General features: G+C 39.2%; 1 protein-coding gene across 11 annotated transcripts in view; it reads right to left on the reverse strand.

Moving 5' to 3' along the window:
• Nucleotides 1-13,380: 13,380 nt before the first annotated feature.
• Nucleotides 13,381-26,071, reverse strand: part of FUT8 (fucosyltransferase 8) — a 330,956-nt gene continuing 318,265 nt past the window's right edge. For 8 of the 11 annotated variants that reach the window (XM_027571173.2, XM_027571177.2, XM_027571170.2 and 5 more), the window contains 2 exons: nucleotides 23,192-23,342; nucleotides 13,384-14,377 (listed from right to left, as the gene is read on the reverse strand). In XM_027571173.2, coding sequence (XP_027426974.1) covers nucleotides 14,060-14,377; nucleotides 23,192-23,342 — 469 coding nt within the window. In that variant the 3' untranslated portion in view covers nucleotides 13,384-14,059. Of the gene's footprint in view, nucleotides 14,378-23,191; nucleotides 23,343-26,071 lie in introns of all 11 variants that reach the window. The other 3 variants (XM_027571178.2, XM_027571180.2, XM_027571179.2) reach the window with 1 other exon arrangement.

Here is a 26,071-nt window from a genome sequence, read left to right on the forward strand (position 1 = left end):
GCAGCAACCCACAGTCCTTTCTCTATGCACAAGCTCTGTTCTGCTGTAATTTTCCTTGGCTCCAGAGCCTAGAGAGTGGGATATTAGGAGTTGGGACAGTCAGCTGGCTTTTCCCACCTCTGTTCCTGGTGGGCAGGAATGGTGGAAGGTTTGGATTTTCCAAAGCAAGGGGTTTTTCTTCTCTATTTCAAGAGTGGAACAATTCTCCAAATGCAATCTTACCTGGAACAGATCAAGTGGCATTGCTGTTAGAGTGGGGATTTGTGGCCCCACTCACTCAACACTGTCTGTGCCCTCTCCCATCTTCTCATGTGGCTCCCGAAGCCTCTCCACGGGATGCTGTTTGAAACTCCCGTCCCAGATAGAAACTGGTAAAAAGCTTGATGGTGGCTCAACAGCAGAGTTGAGGGCTGGCAGAATCTGTGGCAGGCAAGCAAGGCCAGGAAGCAAGGGAGTTATCAGTAACTGCTAGCATTTGGAGGTTTAATGGGCATTGACATAACTCTCTGCCCTAATATGTGCTCTCTGTTGCCCAGGAGGGAGGAGAGACATAGGTTCTGGAGTGGGATGAAGGAGAGGGGGTTCACAAAGCGTGGGCCAAGTGTGGGGCATGGGGGCATAGGAGATGTGAGTGGAGCAGATGGCAGACATTTGCTCCTGTGGTAAATACAAGACAGGCCAAGGTTGACTGGAGATAGAATTAAATCAGAGAAATTCAGAGTAAATGAAGCCCTCACCCTTGTTTTTATCCCAGATGACTGAGGACACCATCATTAAATTGTCCTCACTAAGACACCCTTTACAAGGGCAGGAGAAGAGCAGACTTTGTACTTTTTCCAGTTCTGTGTACTCCTCCCCAGAATGGGGGTCCAGCCCTACTTTATAGGTGATACCTCATGCTGCCCAGATATTATTTCATGCCATTCCCCATGGCAAAGTACAAAATATTGAGGCAATATGATAGGCTAGTGAAGAGACAGAGCCTGGAAGTCAGACCTGAATTTTAATCTTGGCTCTGGCACTTAGAATTTGTCTGACTTCAGAAATCATTCTTTCAGTTCCCTCCTTCACACAATGGGACCACCACCAGATTCTCCCTCATAGGATTCTTGTGGAGAATCAATGAGTCAGTACACATAAAGCACGTAAAACAGTACCTGGTATATAGTGATTATTCAATAAATGATAATTGGTTGGTTTTTTAATCATCTTCAGAGGTACTTAATTATAGCTCTGGATATCCTAAAAGGTCAAATAGCTACTAAGCCTCCTCCCATATCTAAAATAGCTAGGCTCAAAACCTCATTTGCCAGATTATGGCCAATTCAATATTGTTTTGTTTGTTTGTGTTTATACAACGAAGACTTATCTCTTAGTCACATCACAGTCTAGTATAGGTTCATCAGCAGAGTGTGGGAGGTGGTTCTGCTCCATGAAGTAATTCAGAGGTCTAGGCTTATTCACCTAGGCTTCATCATTGCCCAGAAGTTTGGAGTTCTATTTGTTTGTTTGTTTGTTTAAGAGTGTGTGTGTGTGTGTGTGTGTGTGTGAGCACGAGCAGGAGGAGCAGAGGGAGAGGGAGAAGAAGCAGGCTCCCTGCTGAGCAGGGAGCCTGATGTGGGGAGACCTTGAAATCATGACCTGAGCCGATCCCAGGACCCAACAGATCATGACCTGTCCTCCAACATTGACTAAAGCAAAAACAAAAACCCCACAATGACTAATAACCTTATTTTCCCCTGATCTCCCTACCTCACCAGTGGGTTTGCATAAGCATTTTCACTTCCTTGAGAAGCTGCTCCCCTGAGAGCCATTTTAGCTTAGGAGCTCTGTATATCACAGGGCATGAGCTCACCTGTCAGTTGAGGTGCCTCAAAATGGAAGGCTGCTGAGAGAGGCTAGGAGAGGCCCTTTCCTGCCCAATTAGCTCTGGGGCTTCTACCAAGCAATGACCTCAGGCTTTAACTCTGTCTTTTTTTAGAGGTGGGAAGGATAAGTGGACTCCAGGGGTTAAGAGGCAGAAACTTAATCAAAAAGAAAGTGAGTGTTGACAGCTCTGCTAGCTCCAACTTCTGTCTAATCGGAGCTCAGCACACCTTAATGGGTCACTAACCTTGCCCCAGATGTCCAGGCACATATCACAGCCTACACACCGGTCATTTGGCATGCCAGACAAAGCCAGGAATAAAATACCGTCTGCGTCTTCTATCTTCAGCTCTCCCCACCCTGAAGATGGAATGTGAAATTCAAATGCAAAGAGGCTTCAAGTAAAATATACATGCAATATCAAGCTTCATATTAAAATAATGTATCTCTCTCTCTCTCTCTCTCTCTCTCTATATATATATATATATATGTATTATATATATATATATATAATCTCCTGCATTTAGGGGCTGGGTAATTGATAGCTTAAGTAGCCATCTATTATACCCTCGTTTCTCTATGTGAGCACAGCAGGCTGAGCGGGGAAGGGATGCTCTGCTAGGACTCACCTCCCAGTGGATGCAGGCAAGCAGAGACAGGAGAGTGAGTCCAGGCAGGTATCTCCAGAGCACAGGGGACGTTTACTGCCTTTCAACTCACAGAATCTTCACTTGTCTCACCTGCTTTTCTATTTCCTGTTATGGATATGGGTAGAGAGTGAATAGAAAGAATTATGGAATACTAGTTCTAAAATTATTGGGACAATGGAGGAGGGGAACAAGGTTAACTGAAGACCATGGCTGACCACAAATTTACCTTATAGTGAGTCTGGATGATCAAACCTCAAGTGATCAAATACTCTAAGGATAAATGGAGCCTGGCTCACATAGTCTGGCTTTTCACTGCAGAGGGGCAAGACTGTATAGAGGCTTGAAGAACAGACTTACCAGTCAGACAGCCCTGGATTCAAGTCTTGATTCTACTCAACCACCTATTAGCTATTTGCCTTGCAACTAATTTATTTCAGAACTTGCCAAGCACAGATGGCTTACAGGTGCTCCACAAAATACTGTTGGTTGTGAACTTTATTTTTATGATAAAGTATTTAAAGCAATTTTTGTAACTATTCAACATTTTGTAACAGAAGTTACACTTGAACACTATTTGTATGGCACTTTGTGAGATTTCTTGACTATCATAACTGTTATTTTATTGCATTCTTTACAGCTAGTACCCATTGCTGGAGAGGAGTCTGAGCTGACTACATCACATGTACCTTTCCTGATCTTACGCTGAATTCTCTCAGCTACTCCAATTACCAATACAGATATACTGAATTTTTTGCCTAGCCCTCTAAAACCCTTAAATTTATCCCAGAATGCCAAAAAATTAGAATTTTCTGTGTGCCATGATGTGAAAAAGTTTGGAAAGCACTGATTTAATCTCTGAATAAATTTTCTCATGTGAAAAGTAGAAATAATAACCATACATGTCTCAAAGGGCATTGTGAAGATGAAATGAGTTAAAATATGTAAAGCACTTAGAATAGTGTCTGGAACATAGTAAATAAATAAATAGAGGCCAGTTATTATTTTTCCTTATCTGTAAAGATGGGGATAATAATGCCTACCTCACATGGCTGATGTGGATTACACATGCGAAATAAAGCATGTTAAGAGCTTAATACAATGTCTGGCATATAGTAGGAGGTCAGTAAATGTGAACCAGTATTTCATACCCCGTCTTCAGGGTGGGGAAGGTGGAAGAAGTCCCTTAGCTAAAGGGGAAATCAGAGGGGGAGATGAACCATGAGAGACTATGGACTCTGAGAAACAAACTGAGGGTTCTAGAGGGGAGGGGGTGGGGGGATGGGTTAGCCTGGTGATGGGTATTAAAGAGGGCACGTACTGCACGGAACACTGGGTGTTATATGCAAACAATGAATCATGGAACACTACATCAAAAAAACTAATGATGTGATGTACGGTGATTAACATAATAATTAAAAAAGGATAATTAGTTTAAATATACATAACTTTAAAAAATATATTTTATTTATTTGACAGAGAGAGATAGCACAAGCAGGGAGAGTGGCAAGTAGAGGGGTAGCGAGAAGCAGACTCCCCGTCGAACAGGGAGCCCGATGTGAGGTTCGATCCCAGGACCCCAGGATCATGACCTGAGCTGAAGGCAGAGGCTTAACCCACTGAGCCACCCAGGCGCCCCCTCTACATAACTTTTTATGTTAGATTGTAACTTTCCAGTGCAGTTCATATGTGTCCAACTTTCCAATTACACTGTAAATGAACTAACTATAGCAGCTGCCCAAAACATGACTGGCGATGGATTTTACAGAGCTGTAAGCCTTTACAAAGCAATCTCATGTCTATCATCTTATTTAATTTCTTACAACAGCTACTATGGGCTCCCTCCATGCTAATGGTAAGAAAACCGAGGCCTAGACAGATTACATGGCTTGCCCAAGACTCAAGCAGCTTCGTTTCAGAGCTGCAAGTAGAAGCCACTCCAAACAGAGTGTTCTTTCCACCAGATCGCATGACTATACCGAGGCGGCTGCATGCAGGTTTACAGGGGAGTGTAATTCATATTGTAGACACTGTAGATTATTAGTATATTTAGGAAGTAATTTTCTGACAGATGGCAGTAAGAGTTTTCTTATAAAAATAAGCATATTATAATAATTGCCTAAAGGAACACCTTTCCCCAGTTTGCACAAAGGCACCACATAGATTAGTGGAGGCCCTAACACACTACAACTGAAGTTTTCTTTGACGATTCAAGCAGTATTTTGGGATGTTTAGCCCCTTGGGGTTATCCATTTGAATCTAGAAGGTAGGATTACTTATAGCAAGGGTCAGTACATTTTCTGTAAAAGGCCAGACTGTAAATATTTTAGGCCTTTTGGGCTATAACAGTCCGTCTTTTTTTACAACTACTCAGCTTCGCTGTTGTAGCCTGAAGGCAGCCGCAGACCGTGTGTAAAAGAAATGGGTGTGCCTGGGTTCCAATAAAACTCTACTCAACAACAAAAAAAAGGCAGTGGGCTATAGCGTGCCAATTACTGACTTAGGGAATTCTGGCTGTCTGAATTGTCAATAAGAATTTCTTGAAAGAACACTACCTCAGACTAAACCTGTTGATACTCAACGGATGTGAACCCAAAACTAGAAACTAGAGCTAACTGATTTCAAACCTCTTGGGCTTTAACTTAACCCATATCAGATGTTCTCATTCTTGGCAAGGAGAACCCCCAGTATGCAGGGATTAATTGTGAGGTATGTTTACAAACAATTTTGTGTCTACGGATATTACTTAAAAATAATGAAATAGATCAGAAGGGACTCACACTTGTTTCGATTTCTTGAGTGGGAAGGAAAAGTCAGATCTTGTCCAGAGAGGGATGTCATCCCAAGGCTTGCCCTCCAAAGACCCTGACTCCTCAGTTCTCTTGGCCTTTGTCTCTTCCCTTAGTTTAGATAGGAAAAAAGCTGTGATTCCATGAAAGAAACTTTACCAGGAACAAAGGTGGGAAAGAAGACAAAAGAGGAGTCTTCAGACTTAAACAGAGGTTCACAAAGCCTGTTACCTTAAGTAAGAAATTAAGTTACTCAGTTATAACTGATGTCTAGGAAAAGACGTAGTCACCTAGCCTAGCAAACAGGCCTTGGTTTCTCTTGCTATCAGATCAAGCTGTCCAGGCTTCTAGTCCAGGCGGCTTCAGGTTGGCACCACTTATGACCTTACTGGAATTTCAGTCTCTACAGCATAACCACAAATCCATGACCTTTTTAGAAATTTAGGGCTTGGGTGGAACTTGTAGGTTATCTAACCCCGGTTAGATGCTTGAGGTTCCCTTGGGCATCCCGTTCTGCTTGGACATCCCTGCAAGAACAGGAAGCTGCCACCTAAATTAGCTTGTGTTATTCTCAACAACATAATTTATTAGGAAGTTCTTTCATGTGTTGGGTTAAGCTTACTCTCATCGCTGCTGCTTCTGCACACTGCAGGCACATAAAACAACCCTATTTACTTCTTCCCACGGCAGGCGCACCAATACCTGAACTGGCTATCATGAACCAAGCACAGGATTCAAGGTGAAATTCAAGAGTTCAGTACCTTTCTTGTCAGGAGACTTCTGTTTGCGAGGGGTAGGGTAAGGTAGGAGGGGAAGTCACAGCACACTAATGGCAATACTGAGTTTACAGGCAACTAAGTTCTCTAGGTCTTTAGTTACACCTCCCGTGGCCTGAACTGAGGCACAACCGGCCTTTGGATCTAAGAATAAACTACACTTGTAAGCTGTGCAGATGTCAAACACTCTAGTATTTATTAACTAATACAGTGATTCTTAGCCCTGACAATACGCTAGATTTACCCTTTCAATTTTTAAGCAACTTTTAGGGATCCTGATTCTCTCAAATAGTATAATTTGCTATTATCTCAGCTTTTAGTCACTAAAAGAAATTGGACAACAAGGAATTAAGAATAGTGATGATAGCTCAATTTGTTGAACTTTATACCAGGAACTGAGCTGAGAGATTTTCATGTTAACTTATCTAATCCTCATAAAAGCCTTATGGAGTAGTTACTCTTATTATTTTCATTTAGTTGATAGGTAAAAGAAGGTATAGAAAGGTTAAGTTACTTGCTCAGGATCACAGTGCCAATAGGTAGAAGACCCAGGATTTGAACCCAAGGAGACTGACAAGAGGACTCAGATTTCTAACTACTACATCATATTGTTCCCATCAATGTCCTTTTTCGAAGGATTACTAAACTGTGTGAACAAGTCAGGATAGAGCTCTATGGCAAACTAGCAGAGACTTGAGTTAATAAAACCTTCTGAATAAATACAGCTAGTTCTTAATACAACTGCTTATGCCATGCAGCCTCAGTTGTTCTATCTGCCCTACAGTAAAATGACTGATGCTGTGCTGAAATACCAGTATAGCAGTGTGCACAGACACAGTATTCCTTGGAGTGGTTAAAAGCCATACCGTCTACATTTGAATCTTGGCTCTACTGCCCTCTAACTTTATCATCATGGGCAATTTACTTAAGACTTCTGTGCTTCAGTTTCCAAGTCAATAAAGAAAAGGTAATGATAGTACCTACCTTATGATGATGGTGATTATGTCAACCCAGTAAAGTACTTAGAAAAGCCCCAGGTACATAGAAAGTGCTAAGTGCTAACTGTTATGGTCATTCTTGTTACTGTAAAGCTGTATGAAAACAAGAAATAAGATTAGTCTGGTATGTCTGGTTCTTGCATAGTTACCACTGTTACCTTTTTAATAATCTAGCCCAAAACCTCATTCATGACTTGTCAAATGTACCCATCTATATGTTGGTAATCTATCTTCTCATTTTTAGAAACAGAAATATCAGCTCATCTTCAATCCATTATCTCCTAGTTCACCATGTCTCCTTAAAGACTACCAAGGGCCCTGTTATCTCTCTCTACACTGAGGACCAGAGACTTGAAGCATACTCTGGTATCTTAATATTTGGGTATAATGGAGAAAAATAACAGGAACTCCCTAAGGTGGCACCTCAGTTTGTGCCTCTTGAGTCACAGGCAGTCAAGATTGGTGGTCAAGGCAGTTGAAATGGAGCCAACTTTGGATCCTTAAGGCCAAGTCTGAGCGGGGCCCAGAGTATGAGCTATCACAGCACAGCTGTCCTTCAGCATACTAAGTTACTTCTGAGCCCAGGATAAGAGCCAAACAAGCAGGTATTTCCAAAGAATTGGGACATGTGTGGCAACTGAACCTGAAAGCATTATATGGCTGTTACCCATATTACCAATCCTTTCCAGAGATAAATCTTGAAGTTAGGAAAGAACCTTTTAGATCTAGAGATTGTAAACTAATGGACCATGGGCCAAAAGTAGCTACAGATGTGTTATTTGCTCCCCTTAGTGTTTTATGTATTTTTTGAATTAGCTGTTAATATTTAAAAATTTGAAGATGGTACATAACAAATAAGATTTTGCTGGTCTTGAAAAACAAAGATCTGGCCATATTCTGTCCTTGGGACAATAATCAGCTGAGACTGAGTAGTAGCTATCTTCTTTAGACATGTGGAACCCAACCAGACAATAAACACTTTTAGAACCAAGCAATTCATTCCAAAAATGAAGAAAATGGAGCACTGAAAAACTATTTGACCTGTTCACATCTAATAGCAGGTCAAAATCACAAGGCTAGGTGTTCTGAATTCCAGTTCAGTGATCTTCAGTGAGTACAGCTGACCCCTGAACAATGTGGGAGTTGGGGCAGTGCCCCCCCCCGACCCCGCCATGCAGTTGAAAATCCATATATAACTTTTGACTCCCCCTGAATTTAACTACTAATAGCCTACTTGACCAGGGGCCTTACCAATAACATAAACAATGACTAACACATATTTTGTATGTTGTATGTATTATATACTGTATTCTTACAGTAAAGTAAGCTGGAGAAAAGATGCTATTAAGAAAATCATAATGAAGAGAAACTACGTTTACAGTATTATACTGTATTTATCAAAAAAAAAAAAAAGCCCACATATAAGTGAACCTACACCATTCAAGGGCCAACAGTACTGTTGCTCTTTCCCCTGGAGGATCTGAGATACATGTACATCACCTGCTTGTAGGCACTATGACAAAGAAATAAAACATAACTTTTGCCTTTGCGCCATTTGTTTTGTTGGGCCAGAAATTCTCAGGGGCTGCAATCCAGTAGGGAAGTTAAGATGAGTCAGAAACTCAAAGTCCCAGCATTCCTCCGGCTGCTGACCACACCCACAGTCTAAACTATCTGTGCTTTCTATACAAAGCACTGCACATTCCCAACCTCCACAGACGCTCCCATATGCAGCTGGTTATGAACAAACATATTGCTTTTTCCTTTGTTAATGGCCTTTTCTCTACCCACACAGGCAGTTAGGGAATAAGAGCCTCTGTGGGATACTGATGCTAGAGGAGAGGTCACAGAGAACACTTACAGATGACAGGAGGTCAGCAGAAGCTTGGAACTCTCTTCCTGGCTCTCTTCCCAAACACCAAATAATTATGGTCACGGTCTTCAATATATTGCTTTTTTAAAAAAGTGCAGGCTCTGTCCAGATGGACATAGTGTTACACAAAGGCTGTCCTGGCCGTGCTCCGCTTCAGTGTAGTAACACTGATTTATGAAAAGATTTGAAATCTTTAGCTTAAATAGACACAAATATACAGTATCATAGTTTCATTATACCTCAGGTCCAGGAATATCTTACCTAAAACTGTCCAGGGGAATATTTAGTTCCTTTTATATTCCCTCCATATCTTGGAGATGTCAATGACAAAACTATAGCATTAGTAATTAGGATAGGAACTGCATAGGGAATGGAACAGTAACAAGAGAAACACATGAGATCATTCTCTGTAAAGGTAATAGGAAACAAAATCAAGATTGTCTAATTTAAGGATAAGGAGAAAGCAGGTGGCAACTGAACTGGACTGGTGATGTCAAGGCTGAATAGCTGAGCAGGTACCCAGAGTCAGAAATTCTGCCTCGCATGAAGAACCAAAAATGAATCCACTGTCAAAGGCAAGGATCAAACACACATAATATCAAGGACAGCTGAAGCCAAGAATTTACCAAGGCTTCCCTCTGCCCTGCCAAGGATCCTGGACTAGCTCCTCCGTGTTTCCATAAGGGAGAATGCTGCCAGGAACCAGTAAGAACAGAGGCAAACTCTCCTTTGTACTTCCCTGGGGACACTGCACTTAAAAATTCCCTAGGGTCTGTATCTGGCATATATTTGGGTGTCATAACCAAGTCCCCAAATTTATCAATTCCCAAGCCACACATCAGTCCTATATAGGTCGATCAATCCTGGCTATTGCACAGCCTTCCTGGGAGCACAAATGAAGTATCAGGCAGTTGGCTATGATCAAACTTATGGCTTAGTTGTCTGTTGCCCCTCAACTAAGAGAGATTTCTTACTGAGGCAGAGATTTTTCTAGTGCACCATTTAGACTAATACTTTTCCTGCTTTTTGAATATTCGGTAATTGTAATCCCTCAGAACTAAATACACCAATATTTCATGAGATTGTTTTTAAATGTGCTTTTTCTCTTTTAACACAACCCTCTCAGAAGCTCAGTTCATGTTCCTGATTTAAGAGGAAACTCAGGAGATAGGCTGGGCTCTATATAATAGGCAAAACTAAAGCTCGAGAGAGGGAAGCAACTGGTCTGTCCCTGACTTGGGACACCAAGAAACCCTGGATTAGGGCTGGAAGCCCTTTCACAGCAGGCACAAAATGCCAGCTCAGTACCAACTCAGACTTCAGTGGTAGGACCAGGAGAACCTTGGTTAGACCTTTTATAACCCCTTAGTCATTAATATGCAGAATTTAGGTGCCTGCATTCAATCAGCCCAGGCTAGTAATTTGGTTCTAAGTAAGGCTCCTTCGGAAATGGGTCTTACAATAAGGAAAAAAACCCAAACCTTCCTAATCCAGCACTGGTCACTCAATTCAAAATCATGCAGTTTTTAAGTACCATGTCCTCATGGAGAAAGTACACCAGTGGGGAGGAAATGCCAGCCCTCCCCACAAGGCAGTTTGTAAAAGAGGAATCAACGTCATTTACATGATTTGCAAAAAAGTGGCTCAGAAAAGCTTTTCAGGAAGATGTGGTAAGCAGTATTCATTAGCCCTTCACACCTGCAGGTTTAATAATTTGGTTAGTTCTTCATCTTCCTTACTGCCTGAAGCTACTGGCTGCTTAGCTATTAAGGTTAGAGCCTAATCAGGCTGTCATAAGACTCTGTTCCACGTGGATGGAACTGGATGGTGTTATGCTGAGTGAAATAAGTCAATCAGAGAAAGACATGTATCATATGACCTCACTGATATGAGGAATTCTTAACCTCAGGAAACAAACTGAGTGTTGCTGGAGTGGTGGGGGGTGGGAGGGATGGGGTGGCTGGGTGATAGACATTGGGTAGGGTATGTGCTATGGTGAGCGCTGTGAATTGTGCAAGACTGTTGAATCACAGATCTGTACTTCTGAAACAAATAATGCAACATATGTTAAGAAAAAAGAAAAAGAAGAAGATAGCAGGAGGGGAAGAATGAAGGGGAATAAGTTGGAGGGGGAGATGAACCATGAGAGACGATGGACTCTGAAAAACAAACTGAGGGTTCTAGAGGGGAGGAGGGTGGGGGGATGGGTTAGCCTGGTAATGGGTATTAAAGAGGGCACATTCTGCGTGGAGCACTGGGTGTTATGCACAAACAATGAAACATGGACCACTACATCAAAAACTAATGATGTAATGTATGGTGATTAACATAACAATAAAAAAATTTTTAAAAAAAGACTCTGTTCCTTCCTCCCACACCTTGCTTTTTCATTTTAAGTCTCTGCCTCAGAGTTTCACTTCTGGTATGGTGGAGTTTAAGCACCTACTGAACAGATCTTCCAATGGAGAACAACTATAAACCTGACAAAATACAAAAAAACTACCCAAAGGCATTGGAGAATGAACAAAAAAAGCAGGCAAACTCTGGAGACAGGTTGAAACTTAGAAGAAGGAAATGGCACAAGGTGAGTTCCCATTTTTATGGCTTTTAGCTGACTGAAAACTGCAGTTGAAGAATCAGAGGAAACCACAGAATCAGGGCAACCATAGCTGCTAGAAAGTGAGGGGGAAAATCTCAGAAGAAAAGAACCAAAGAAAAGAGAAACTCAAATTCTATATACAAACTCTATGCAAATCTCTGGCGGGCCCCTGAACCACAAAAGTGCGGGGCAAACTCCATCTAAAGATAAAAGAACTGAATTGAGATTTGAGCTGTGGCCCAAAACACAATCGACAGTTTGAGTCCAGTGAAGTTAAAATGCCAAAAAATCAGGACTCTGTTCAGAGGAATATAACAGAATCCACAACACAAACATTTGCAACATTCAGTTGCAAAACAATCTAAAATTACTCAGCGTTTGAAGAACCTGAAAAATATGACTCCTTCTCTGGAGAAAAGACCAACAGAGGAGACCAACTCTGAGATGATTGAGATATTAGATTTAGCAGAAAAGAATTTTAAAGTAGTTATAGCTATGTTCTCTAGAGAAAGTAAAATGCTTGTAATGAATAAAAACAGGAAATCTCAGCAGAGAAATTACCAGCAGAGGAAGATATACTATCATTAGTAACCCATGTTTACTGATGTTCTGATGACAAGTGAGATGGGAATTAGGAAGTAATTCATATTCAGGGGCACCTGTCTGGCTCAGTCAGTAGAGCCTGTGACCCTTAATCTCAGGGTTGTGAATTTAAGCTCCACATTGGGCATGGAGCCTACTTAAAAAAAAGAAAGGAAAAAAGAAAATAACTCATCTTCAAAAGTACCTCTGCTCAGTGGGAGATTTTTATGTCAAATGACTTTTATTTGTACTAAAACTAAACTGAAAGTTGCTTGCTGACACTATAGGTAATTAGTTTTTGCTCTTTGGGAGACTTGACATGACAGGTAGAAAGAATTTAGGGAAGTTTGGTGGGGAGATTTTACATATAGGTATTTTCATTTAGTGAGGACGTGAAAGACAGCTTTTCTGTTTGGCATTCCTGATATTCAACACCAGGCCTGCTACTGGTTCTTAATGGATCAAATTCTTCTTTCAGAATGTAGAACACATGCTATGAAATATTCTTGCCATGCATCTGAAGGAGGCAGGCTACTGAAAGTAGGAAATGTTTCTATAAGGAGAAAAGTGATGTTCAGAGAGAAAGCATAGAAGGCATCAAAGTCTTATCTTCTGAAGTGATTCTCTCATGGAATTACTAAAAGAAGTATTTGGAAGAGATAATCCCAAGTCCATCCTGGATCTCACACTGGTTCCACTCTCCTTTATTCAGCAAATTCTATAAACTGTGAGATACGTACTTGAGAAACAGAGCCAGCTTCTCAACTCCAAAGGTTCCTGGTGCTCTCAAAAACAGGACATGATAAGAAAAGACACATACTGGTTCCTGGGAAAAACAACAGGACTCAACTCACAAAAAGTGACAATGGCGGCAATAAGAAAGGTTACCAACAAGCCTGAAATTGTTTGTTTTGGAAATGGAGGTGACAGTTCCTCTGGGACAAGTGTGATTATTTAATTCAATTAAAAAAATAAACAATGCCCAAAATAAGAAAATAAAAGCGCTCAGAGATCTTCGCAACTCTGTAATGTGTATCAACTAAATTCAGTTTTCAGTGTTAAAATGGACTAATGACGGTTAAAATGGACTAATGACTCTTTGACCTAAGAATTGAGTAGTCACTCAATCAGAAACAAACAAAAAAATTAAGCAGAAAAACTAGAAAACTCCTCTTTTTATCATAGTTTTTCTACTATAAAGCTGACCACCACATCATCCAATGATGGAAAATTCTAGAAACTTTACAAAATTCCTCCTTTTAAAATTTATTTTTTGTTATCAAAGAGAACGTCCAGAAACATTGAGTACTAAAGATCCGTTCATGACACTGTTTTACAAAAGTTCCTAATGGAGTGTGAATATTTTATTTTCTGATGTATCCTTCACTTATTAATGATGAAGTGGATGAACTGATGCAATTACTTAAAAAAAAAAAAATCCAGACAAAAACATCCATTCTCATTCTGAATCTGCTGATTGGAGTGAATTCAGTGGTTACAATAGCACCACTGGCTAAGAATCAACCTCCCCATAGTAGGGAGCTATTCGGGTCTTCTCATTAGGTCACGAAGGTCTCTCAGATATAGGCACCATGTTTGAAGTCTCACACAAAATGTCTGTGTCACTTAAATTATACAATGTGGCAGTGTTTGTTCATGGGGACATAATCTTTAAAGAAGGGGCACAGTAGAAAACAACCTGTTTGTATGTTATATGTGAGCACATTACTGGACTGTGCATGAGTTTAAGGGCGTTGTAGCCCTCATTGAAGAGTAATTCCACCAGTGAAGCATCGTCATTTCCAGTTGCTCCTGGTGCTTAAAGTTGTCTACTCATTTCACCATGTGTTGTAAGGTCAGGGCCTTCATCTACTGTTTGGCTCAAATGATTTGAACTGAGTTTAGTTGTCCTTCTCTTCCATCGAAGTTTTATTTCTCAGCCTCAGGATATGTGGGGTACTTGACCGTTTCTATCTTCTCTTGGACTTTGTAGGAGGGATATAGGCCCGTCCTTCCCAGTTTCCTGTTGACACCTTTAGAATAGCCATCCCAATGATTTCCAGCCACACCAATGATATCTCCAGGTTCCATGGGGATTTCATCTGCAGTTCGAGGTTGGTGAGGGTAAATGGCAATCTGGTTGTGGGCATTTTGGCCCCCAAAATAGTAGATGTCATCCAAAGAATGGAAGTTTGCAGAAGCATCAGGATGAAGTGTTTGCATGATTTCGTAAGCAACTCGACAGACCTTGGGAAAGAATGAAAAAAAATGTTAGTATACATAAAATCTCCTTCATCGCAATCTGAAGGCCCTTGGGCAAACAGACTAGGACTAGACCAGGACAAGGACTGAGAAGATGAGAAGCAGCAGATTCTAGTCACAGGTTTTCAGTCCATTTGCTCTCAGATATGGTACAAGTCATTCTTCATCTTTGTGCACAATTGTATCTTTTTTTTAAACATAAAAGATTACTACAACTAAAGTCTCTAGAAGAAAAAAATATATCTATATAATGCAAAGTAGTTTAAGAATATGAATCAGTTAATTTTAATGAACAGTTTTATTAAGAGTCACACAGTATACCTTGTGTTGGGGACTGGTGAAAGAAAAATGAGTAAGACATCGTTTGTGCCCTTGAGGAATTTAAGGTTGAGCATTAGGATTATAAATACTTTACAAAAATGCTGCTACTCCCTTCCCCTCCATTCAGTCTCAGTCAATCACATACTCTTTTTTGCTAGGTTGGACTTGATCTCAGAACTCTTCTCAATAGAAATTCATGTAGTAATTGACAGTCAACTAGCATTGGCAGGTGAGCTAAAACATATCTGTCATTTCTGTTCTAAAGAGTTTTAAGAGCCCTGAGTAGATATTAGCATTCTAGAACTAAAATAAGATGGCCTAGGCTTTGGTGAAGATGCATCTACCTGATGCATTTAAGGTTACTTAAAAGATTCCTCTGTCCAAAGAATACCTAGTATGCCCACTGGATGGCCGCTGAAATTCCACAATATGAACTTTGTACACTGAGCCTGCTGCTTGGTGATAAAGTTAAACTATAACTACTTTCATGGGGGTATAACATTCACATTCTTTATAGAGCAAATGGGTTTCAGGAACTTTTCTAAGAATAGGTGAAGACAGAAGAGAGAACACTACCATCTTACTTAGAAAATTCTTCCATTATAAATCATTGTGAACAGAGAACTCAAGTCAAATTTTCCCAAATCTCAGTTGTAGTTGTCTTAGTTAATGAAGCTTTATTGTCACTATGCCAATACTTTTGCATTTATTTAAAATGATACTACTAACAGTAATTGTTAACCTGTTCAGTGGAGCAAAGTAGTCCTTTAAAACTCTGGTATTTATGAGATCAAAAACTAAATGGAGCCACTCATCCTTAACTATTATGAGCAAATGAAATCTGATTAGGTTAAGCATCACCTTAACTTCTTAAAGAATCTGAATTTCAGGAACTGCAGGGGTGCTTTTCAAATGCTATATGTAATTTGCAAATGAAACTAAGTTTAGAAAATATTTTAAATTTTGCAAATATGGACTAAAATCTGAGGAGAGTAAGTGATCGGCCCAAATTGTAGTACTAGTATTTCAACTAGTCATAGAACCAAGACAATGACTTTGCTTGCAACTTTGCTACTCCATCAACAAACTAATTTTACACTGGGGATGTGGGGATGTCATGGTACGATTGAGATCACTGGTAGAATACTGAGATTGTAACAAAATGAGGGTCAAAAAATTTTGGAACAGGAACTCCAAAGTCAGCTGAAGGCCCACACGGGACAAGCAAAATCAAGTGGAGACTCTGGAGAGGAAGAAACTAAACAATTAAAACAAAGCAGCTCCAATAATAGCAAAGTATAGTGACAATGATAGAGGCTAGTATTTTTGGAGTTTTTGCTGTCAGACATTGTTTTTAGGTATTTCTGAATTTAATCCTCTAAGTAGCCCCATAAAATTCTATCATGCTCATTTTACAGATGTCAAAGGTCAGTTAAGGAATTTGCCCAAGGTTACACTATTATTAAGTGGTAGATTCCGGTTTTGAACCTAGGCAGTTTGTGTATGCTTGTTAACTCCTAAGCACATTTTCTCTTGTAGATCCTGGTCTCCATATTTGGATTGTTAACACCAGAAAGAACAAACATAAGGCCAAGGCAAGCCTTGGGCAAACTTGACAGGTTTTTTTTTTTTTTCTTCTTCTTCTTCTTCAGGGCCCCTTCACCCACTCTTCAATTATCTCTAGCCAGGAATGCAGGAACTTGCATTGCCCTTGGAATGACCACACTGCGGCAATGAGCTCTGATGTATTTCCTCCTCTCCACTATTAATGTCTCACCCTCATAAAAACATTGCCTTAAGTCCCACACCCTTAGGGATCTACTTTCTTTTGGAGGATAATCCTAATAATCAGTTTATATTTTGGTATCCATAAAGTGTTAGCCTGTGGATAACATATGTATTTTCTTAAGCCAAAGAAAAACGAATGGTAGAAATTTCAGACACTGAGGTGGGCTGATATAAGGCCCTTTATCTTTCTCATAATAATGGTAACCCTATGAGGTGGGTGCCGTTATTATCCATATTTTACAGCTGAAGAAATAAGCCCCAGAAAGATTAAGTGAATTTCAAAAAAAAAAAAAAAAGTGGGGGTAGGGGAAGGAGCTAGTAAATGATAGAGATACAATGAGAATACTTTCTGGCTCTCTACTATACACTAAACTATCATTCTTTAGAATAAGGACTTGGTACTGTGCCCGTCACATAGTAGGTGCTCAGGAGTACCTGTTGAATGAATACTGCTTTATGCATAATACCAGCCTAGCAGTGGAAATGCAGGTCCATGACTGATATTTAATCCCTAAGATCCACGTATAACATTCTTAGTAGTTAAAAAGATTTCTCTGTATTTACCATGGGGCAATTTACTGCAAAGGGCTAGAAAGATGACTACAGTGTTAATGTTTGCATTTAATTACCTTAGGCTTCCTCTCTGGGCTTTACCAATCCAAACTGTGTGGCAGGTAAAGGAAGGCTTTCAGCTGATATCAATACTAAGTTTGATACTGGACAGGTAGCATGATTGAGAGAGGCAAACCCTTTGGTTTGAAAGCAGTGGCTGGCTATATGTAGTAGGTTTTATTTCATATATTTCATGTCAGTGTATCATTTAGAACACCACTAAGCACACAGTAATGAGTAAGAGCAAAAATGTTGCCAAAGGATAAAATACAGATGCAACTGTATAAAAAAAAAATTAAAAAGGAGAGGAAGTTCCATTAACCTGAATTTTATCCCTGAGAAGCAACCAACTGAGTTTATATGAGCCTCCAAAGCCTTCTCAGAGCAGATGGAATCTTGTTTTTCTGTCAAAATAGATGGGGCCAGGAGGATCTCCTAGTGTGAGAAGTTGGAAGTAAGTTCTTGTCTCCCTGGGTGATGCTGAGAAATGTATGCACTTTTCCTGTAAACTACTTTGTTCTGCTATTCAATGAGAGAACAGTATCTACTATTGTTTCATGGGCCTTACCTCAATGGAAATTCCTATCCAGAGTCATCTGTCTAGAATAAAATGAATGTAGTAGATGATTTTTCCCTTTGAGCTTTCCAAAATCTGATTCAGAGGGTAAGGAGGCCAGGTGTATTGTGTGTAGATTTGGAACTAGACAACAAAGAGTACCATGAGAGTGTTGTATTAAGTGTGAAAAAGGAAAGTGTCACAAGGGAAAAAAAAAGTAATTTGGTCCTATTGTTATTTTAATGGTTAAAACTACTGAACAATGTTGATTGCTCCTTTAAAAATGCTGATTACCCAAAGCCCTTAAAGTGAGCATCTACAACAATTTCTGTAAATCAGATTCCAGAGTAATAAAAACTGATTCCAAAACCGGATAAGTAGTATTTTTTTAAAAAAACCTTTCTGATATTTTGCCTATTTACAACTAAGTACAACTGAATAACCACTGCTATTTCACCAACTATAATTTCTGTTTCATATTTAAGATGGTTTTATTAAATAGGAAAATAAGTGACAAAGTAGATCCTTTGGGTATAGGCAACTTCCAGTAAGAGTACTTGGTAGAATAGTTTGGAATGTGATTGCATAGCTTTCAAAACTTACATGATGTTCTTGGAAAATGTTAGTATTGCCTCTCATTTTCAGATTAAATCCTGAGGATTGTTCTCTTCAAATTATGAGGCTTTTAGGACAAACTTGACTTTGAGAAACAGCTCTGATGAAGGGATTCAGAAAACTAAGAGCAACAATAGTAACAAAATTAGAGAGTGAAGTCATATTATTGGCTTAAAAGAACTTGTCCTTTAAGGAGAGAGAATTCCCAGATCTCACTTATAGATATAAAACCAAGAAAGATTAGAAGTCCTGAGACTGAGGGGGATGGGTCCAAAATGTGATGAGGAATCCTGATTAAGGTGCCATGATATTTGTGCCTGCAGTTTCTCAAACATTAATCAAGTCTTGCATAGCATTTCATTCTTCCAGTATTGCCTACAATAGCTCATGGTCAACAGATAAACTCTTTCTCACTATTGTCTTATAGTGTAATAGTCCTCAAAGGATTGGACACAGGACACAAAACTGCAGGGCTGTCAAAGCATTATGAAGAAGATATTAACCTCTTTGTCACTTTCTAATAATCTCTTGGAATATGATATTATCATTGAGGAAAGTTTCAGAGTTGGTTGTCCATGTTTTATTCTGGGCTGAGATTTGGTTCTCAATGTTTTATTCTTTTGTCATCCTTCTGGATGTAACACTTTAGTCCTCTCCCATTTCCCAGCATGCCTATGGCATATGTAAGAATGTTCTGCAGATTAATTTCCCTAAAGTCAACACATACACAATTTAACTTGCATTTGTTAAAGCAAATACTGTTACTTATCATTCACCCTTTGGGAATGAAGAGCTTTTGTTTCTGAAAATTTATATTATATGGTGATGTTCTCTTTCAATAAGCTAAATAAAAGAGTTGAGGTACGTTGGCACAGAGAAATTGAAATGCCGAATTTACTGGCTACTCTTCTTTTTTTTTTAAGATTTATCTATTTATTTTAGAGTGAGGGAGAGAGCATGAGAAAGTGTGAGCTGGGGAGGGGCAGAGGGAGAGGGAGAGAAAGACTCTCAAGCAGACTTCCTGCTGTGCTCCAAGCCCAACACAGGGCTTGATCTCATGATCCTGAGATCATGACCTGAGCAGAAATCAAGAGTCAGATGCTTAACTGACTGAGCCACCCAGGCGCTCTCTAGCTACTCTTAACAAAGAATTGTTATGCCCGTACAATGTACATGATTATTCAGCAGAACCTAAGCATTACCCATGACCACAGGCAGGAGTAACAGAGTCCTTGAACAGCATGTTTCATGCTCCTCCTAAAACATGAGAGTGTGTGGTCTGAAATGGGGCCATGTGAAAAAAGGTTGCTAAAATAAATACTGTAGAGTCTAACACACAAAGGTACTCCTATACTTTTCCCTATATAAATAACAACAGCAGACATTGTATTTAATATATTGCTAAGTACTATTCTCAGTGCTTTATATTTTTTTAAAGATTTTTTTTTTAATTTATTTGACAGAGAGAGAGAGCACAAGTGGTGGGGAGGGGCAGAGGGAGAAGCAGACTCCCACTGAGCAGGGAGCGCAATGCGGGACTAGACCCCAGGACCCTGAGATCATGACTTGAGCCGAAGGCAGATGCTTAACCGACTGAGCCACCCAGGCGCTCCTATATGTAACTTTTTTTTTTTAAGATTTTATTTATTTATTTGACAGAGAAAAACACAGTGAGAGAGGGAACACATGCAGGGGGAGTGGGAGAGGGAGAGACAGGCTTTCTGCCGAGCAGGGAGCCCAATGTGGGGCTCGATCCCAGGACCCTGGGATCATGAACTGAGCCGAAGGCAGACACTTAACGACTGAGCCACCCAGGCAACCCTACATATAACTTTTAATCATCACAAAAACTCTATGCAGTAGGTGCTACTACTGTTTTACAGGCTGGGGAAAAAAAGGTCAGTGATAGGCTAAGTAATTTGTTCAAATGCCACCCAGATACTAAGTGATCAAAGTGAGATTTAAACCCAGTCTGATTCTAAAGTCCATGTTGCCTCATTCTTGTTCTCTGCCTAGGAGTCAATGGCTTGGCATTTTTATGCTATCAGTGACTTTTTCTCACACTCCACTGGTGATGATGATGAGACATTTCTGGGACAATTTCAAACAGTTCCAATTTTGGTTTATGGCAAGAGAACCTCTACAATCAAGCAACCAATTTCATTCATAGTGCAAAAATATTGAACTGTACTAAACCCATTTTTTTCTAGAAATATTTGCAAAAAATGCTGGAATACAAGTAAGCCCAAAGATTTATCAGTGAATGTGGAATTATTCCACAATTTCAAATGCTACAGCTGATAGTCATCAAGAAAGGTTTGTGATAATGGCAGTGATACATTTAGCAAACTGCTACTCAATATATACATATAAGGTATTTTTACTGTTAAACTTTTATTCTGAACCCTCACATAAAATTTTTTGAGGTATTCAAGTTTATTTTGGGATATAAGATATTGGTTTGAGTTTTGCTTTGGTTCAAATGAACAAAAGTTATTTTGGATGAACTTTGTCTAACTTATCAAGAGTTTTTAGGAACAATATAATATACAAGCACAAATCTCATTCCTTTGGAGACAAAAAGTTCTTTCAGCACCACTCTTTCTTCATGTGAATGATTTCTCTGAACCTGAGGTCTGGAGAACACCCTGAGGTTGATATTATGCATAAAATAGAACAAAGTAGTATGGACAATATGCCCCTCAAGCTTGGACAGATTTCTACTATCATAAAATAATAGAGGTCCTGATTTCTGGGTCAAAATTAGAGTCTTGAGGTTATAAGAATCAAAAATTCTATAGCACATCCTGGAAAAGAAAAAAAAAATAAAAGGATTTTCTTTCTGGAATGAGCCTAATGGTATTATTAAGGAGGGCTGGAAGAAGGAAAGCAAAATAGAGCACATGCCTGTCTCACTGTCTGCCCACAGGTAAGGCTGCTAAGTGTTCAGACATGTATATATTTATTTAATTTTCAAGCTTTATGACTATAGCAGTGATTCTAAACAAAGGCGATTTTGTCCTCCCCACTGCTGTGGGGTATTTGGCAATTCTGAAGACATTTTCAGTTGTCCCAACTTGAGGTAGTATGCTACTGGCCAGGGATGCTGCTGAGTACCCTACAAGGCACAGGACAGTACCTCACAACAAAGTACCTGCCTATAATGCTAAAAGTGCCTAGGCTGAGCAACCCTGGACTGTTTATTCCTGTAGGAATAAACTTTAGACAGGCCTAAAATCTAGGCCTACAGAGGAGGTGGTATATCTGGGAAAATGACTCTTGCTTCAAACAATAAGCATTCAAAAATGTGTAGAGGTTGTTACTAGTCATTTGCACCTGTTGATCAGGCGGGCATATAACCAGATTCTCAATAACATCTGAGAGAGACCAAGTAGTTATAACTCCTCCCATCCACCCACCAAGAGACTAGAAAAGGTAGCTTCTCAATGCAGGATCCTTATCCCCGTTAGGAAAAAAATGTCAGCAGTGGATGCCGTCATGGGAACTTGAAGGCCAAGGAAGTTTTCTGTTCTGACTAGGACTATTGCTATGTGACTTCTGCTCTGGGTAGAAAGTGGTATTCTTATTTCATATTGAAGAAACTCGTAGCCTTTGCTGGGGTAGGTATCTTTCCAATAATCATATCACCACCCCATTGTGACAATGTGCATTGTCACAAAATAAAAAAACTGTCCATTTCTTTATACTCTCTGAAGTATATTCCCATGAAAATGGTATGGCCTTCCTTCTCACATTTTCTTTTCTCTGCTTCTTCTAAGCTTTTAGGCAAAGATTTATCTTACATGATCTATATTTCTTGGTAATTACTCTCCAGTTACTTCATGTGAGTATTTTGCTCACTAGATTCTGGACCAGGGTAAGATCTGTTGTAGCTTCAATCACCCTAGAAATCCTCTCCACACCTAATATAATTCTGAGCACAGTCATTTAACAGCTTGTTGAATGAACTAACCCATAATATGCACATAAATGAGAGCAGGATAAAACCAACAATAAATATTTCTATGCTGGTATTCCACTGTGTATACAAGGCTGATTGGACCACTCATAAAAACAAAAACACCAAGCCCATAACATATAATTATCTGCAACAATTAAACTCAAAGAACGATTGTAATATGGTATTGCTTAAATTTAATGTACAGTCTCTTGCTTGGTAGAAATGTAATAGGACTTGAAAAAGAATTACACTTACACTTCATTTCCTATAAAGCAATTGAGTGAGACACAATGCTTGTCATTTAAGCCTCTCAGTATCAGTGCATCAATGTGTAGAAGTGGATGGATTCTGGTTGCATCCTGACTATACAAAATCAGAAAGTATATTTTGAAAAAAAGATTTTATTTATTTATTTGAGAGAGAGCGAGCGAGTGCACACCAGCAGGAGGAGGGGCAGAGGGGGAGGGAGAGAGAATCCTGAGTAGATCATACACTGAGCATGGAACCCTACTTGGGGCTTGATCTCATGACCCTGAGATCATGACCTGAGTCAAAACCAAGAGTTGGAAGCTTAACTGACTGACCCACCCAGGCACCCCTGCAAAATCAGAAAGTATTAAGTAAGCTTACTTACTTGCTATTTTGGTTAAATGCTGTGAACATGCCAGGACTTTAAACAACTCCAATAGCTGGCTTCAGTGGAGATGTAGTCAACAATTGCTTGTAAGCAACTAAATACTTGAACACCTATTTTTTTGGGAGGGGAGGGTATGGAATCTTCTCATTCTTTCACAAAAGAGATCACTCCCAAATATCAGGAAAATTGCACCTGAGTCATGATAACATTAAACACACGTACATACATACACAAAACAACCAAGAACTTCCTGAACTCAATATGACCAAAAAAATATTGGCCATTTAAACATGCCCTACTATCACTTACCTGGGATGAAAAAGTACACACTAGGAAGTCTGCCTGGGAGAGAAAGTGTATATCCAGGATCACACCCCGAAGTGAATTTTCTGTGTATCGATTGTGTAGCCCAGCAGACCAAGAGATAGAGTTATCACTAATAAATTCGTAAGTGGGGTACCTGTAAAAAAAAAAAAAAGAAATAAATTTGTACATAGTCACTGAAATCACAGTATTCTATCGGGAGGTAGTATCTTACCAGCAGGAGGTAGACCTGCTCCTTTGACCAAAGTTCCTCTTTCTGACAGTAAGGGGAGCTTTATGGCATTTAATAGTTGATGAAGCATCTTTGAATCCATCATGGGGTAGAAAACATTCTGGAATGCCCGGTATGTTACATGTTTTTGGCATGTCACATAATATACACATACATGCATCAAAATGTCCCTTCTCAATTCATAAGAGTTGAAGGTTCCTTATTTTCTTTGTAATGAGTGACCTCTAAGAGGTTTCTCAAGCTGCTTTCCCATTTGGTCACTGAACTTGTCATTTAGAATATAAATATCATGGTTAAATTTCATTTAAGTTTTTAACTTAGAATTTGTGATAATTCAGACCCGTCTCTCCTAACCCCCATCCTCGAAGCACCGTCTTATCCAACAAGAGAAATGAAAAACCAGTCTAATAAATTTATGAAAGTAAATTCCTTATAGATGTCCATCAAGTAACATTTTGATAGCCTTGAGATAGGATGTGTTTAATAATATTAAAACAGGTATCTTTAGAAAGTCTACCATATGTTCAAATGATTCTATTGTGAATTAAGAGGTTTAATTATACTCTAGTACAGAGCGAATAAATTTTCTCAGGCATGAGGTAGATCTTCAGAATTAAGTTGCAAACTTAGGGAGTTACATCAAAATGGGATAATACTTGTACCTGCTTTATATAATTCTGTGGGAATTCAATACATTAAGCAATGTAAAGTGCTTAGAAGAGCACCTGACATGTAGTAAATGCTCAATAAATATTAGCTGTGATTGTTAAACATTCTTCTGCAGATATCCACTTGGTTTTATTCCTTACTTCCTTTAGATCTCTGCTGAAATATATATAGCCTTATTAATGAGGACTTCAGCAATTTCTATTTTTTTTTACCTGATTAACTTCATGACTTTTATTATCATTGGACATTTCACTGTTATTTACTGCCTGTATCCATCCCCCGCCTTCATCATCCCTAAGTGGAATGTAAGCTCTTTATAAAGAGGCATTTCATCTGCTTTGTTCACTGTATTATTCTTAGTACCTAGAAGAGAATCTGGAATAAAGGATCGATAAATATTTGTTGAGAGGGCAATAGTTCCTATTTGTAAATCCTGAACCATCAGAAGTCCATTTACATGTCTGTCTCCCACACAGTATTCCCCAAAGGTTGGGACTAGACTTTTATTTTTCTTTGCTTCACAGCACCTAGTACCCCACACAATGCTGTGTGAGTAAATACATGAATAAGTGAGTGCTACCTATGTCTGGGACTTTTTCCTAATCCCCTAAAAGCTGCTTCAGAGTCTCTTCATTTCACAGCCACCAAGGAGCTTTTTCTCGTTGCCTCTAATAGCCAAGTCTCTGAGCACTGTTTCAGACTGGTAATCAGTGTTCCGATCCATTTGGTCTCATTATTTTTGACATTTTGCCCTCCTCAGCCCCAAATCAGGGAGACAAAGGAAATGTCACATTTGTTTTATAAAGAAAACAACCAAAAAGACTTTTAATGTGATTCTTGTGAAGCTGCATACCCAGGCATGGGGCAGAAACAGCAACAAATAAATATGAAAAGGATGGAGGATAGAGGACTGAGGGAATCATTAAAACACACCAGTACAGATTTTATTCTCGAATAGACTAACCCTGTCAGCATGGTTTGGGTGCCGATTGAAAAGAAAAGAGTGATCCTTTTACTGAGATGTGACACTAACATTAATGCCCTTCCTAACTTAAAGACCCTTCCCTGGAATCAAGCCAAAGAATACCTAAGTTCCTCAGGCCTTATCTGAGACTGCTTGATGAAGGATATGGAGTTTGGAAAAAACAAACAGAAACAATGTAAATAATGGAAAAGGGAGATTTTGCATCTCCAATAAAAAGCATGGAAATTTCTACACAAACATGCTTCTTTCTTGTCTTCTGACCACAAGTACATCAGCAGAGGCATTACTTTTACTGTAGAGCTTAGCCACGATAAAAAAAATTTTTTTTTCTTCTTCTTCTACCTTATAAAAATTTATTTTTACATCACTCACAAAGGACTAACTTAAAGTTATAAACTAAGAACACATTTTCTCTTCTGAAATCTTCCTCCAGACTAAGGGAGATACTCTCCTTCATGATTTTACTGGTCCTGGTATACAACTCCTACAGTACATTCATCTAACTGTACTTCAATAACTTGTTACATGTATGTAACAAGTTGGATACTCCTTGAAATAAGGAGCCACATATTATATTCTATTTCTCTTTGTATTTCTGGTGTCCTGTGACTGTGTCTAGCATATTACATTTCAATAAAATAGTGAAAAAAATCACCACCTTTTATTGCTGAGTCTTCATTTCACAAGGCAACCAAACCCTTTATAAAAACTTTTAAACACATTTTTCTTGCCTCTATTCACTTAAACGAAACTAATTTTAGAAGGGCTCATCCAGCATTTTTGATAAAGAGCACACTAAATAGGTAAATATTTATTCTGGGAGATTTTTAAAGACTTGTTTCTTCTCCTGTTTCACCCCTGTTCCCAATCTCCACGTCTCAGACTACAATATTGGATTGACAACTTTAACAGTTTTTATTTCTTTGCCAATGATTCTGTGATTTAAACACTCTAACAGTGAATTACCTAAGAGAGATAT

Source organism: Zalophus californianus, chromosome 6 (genome assembly GCF_009762305.2).
Source record: "Zalophus californianus isolate mZalCal1 chromosome 6, mZalCal1.pri.v2, whole genome shotgun sequence".
NCBI lineage: Eukaryota > Metazoa > Chordata > Mammalia > Carnivora > Otariidae > Zalophus > Zalophus californianus.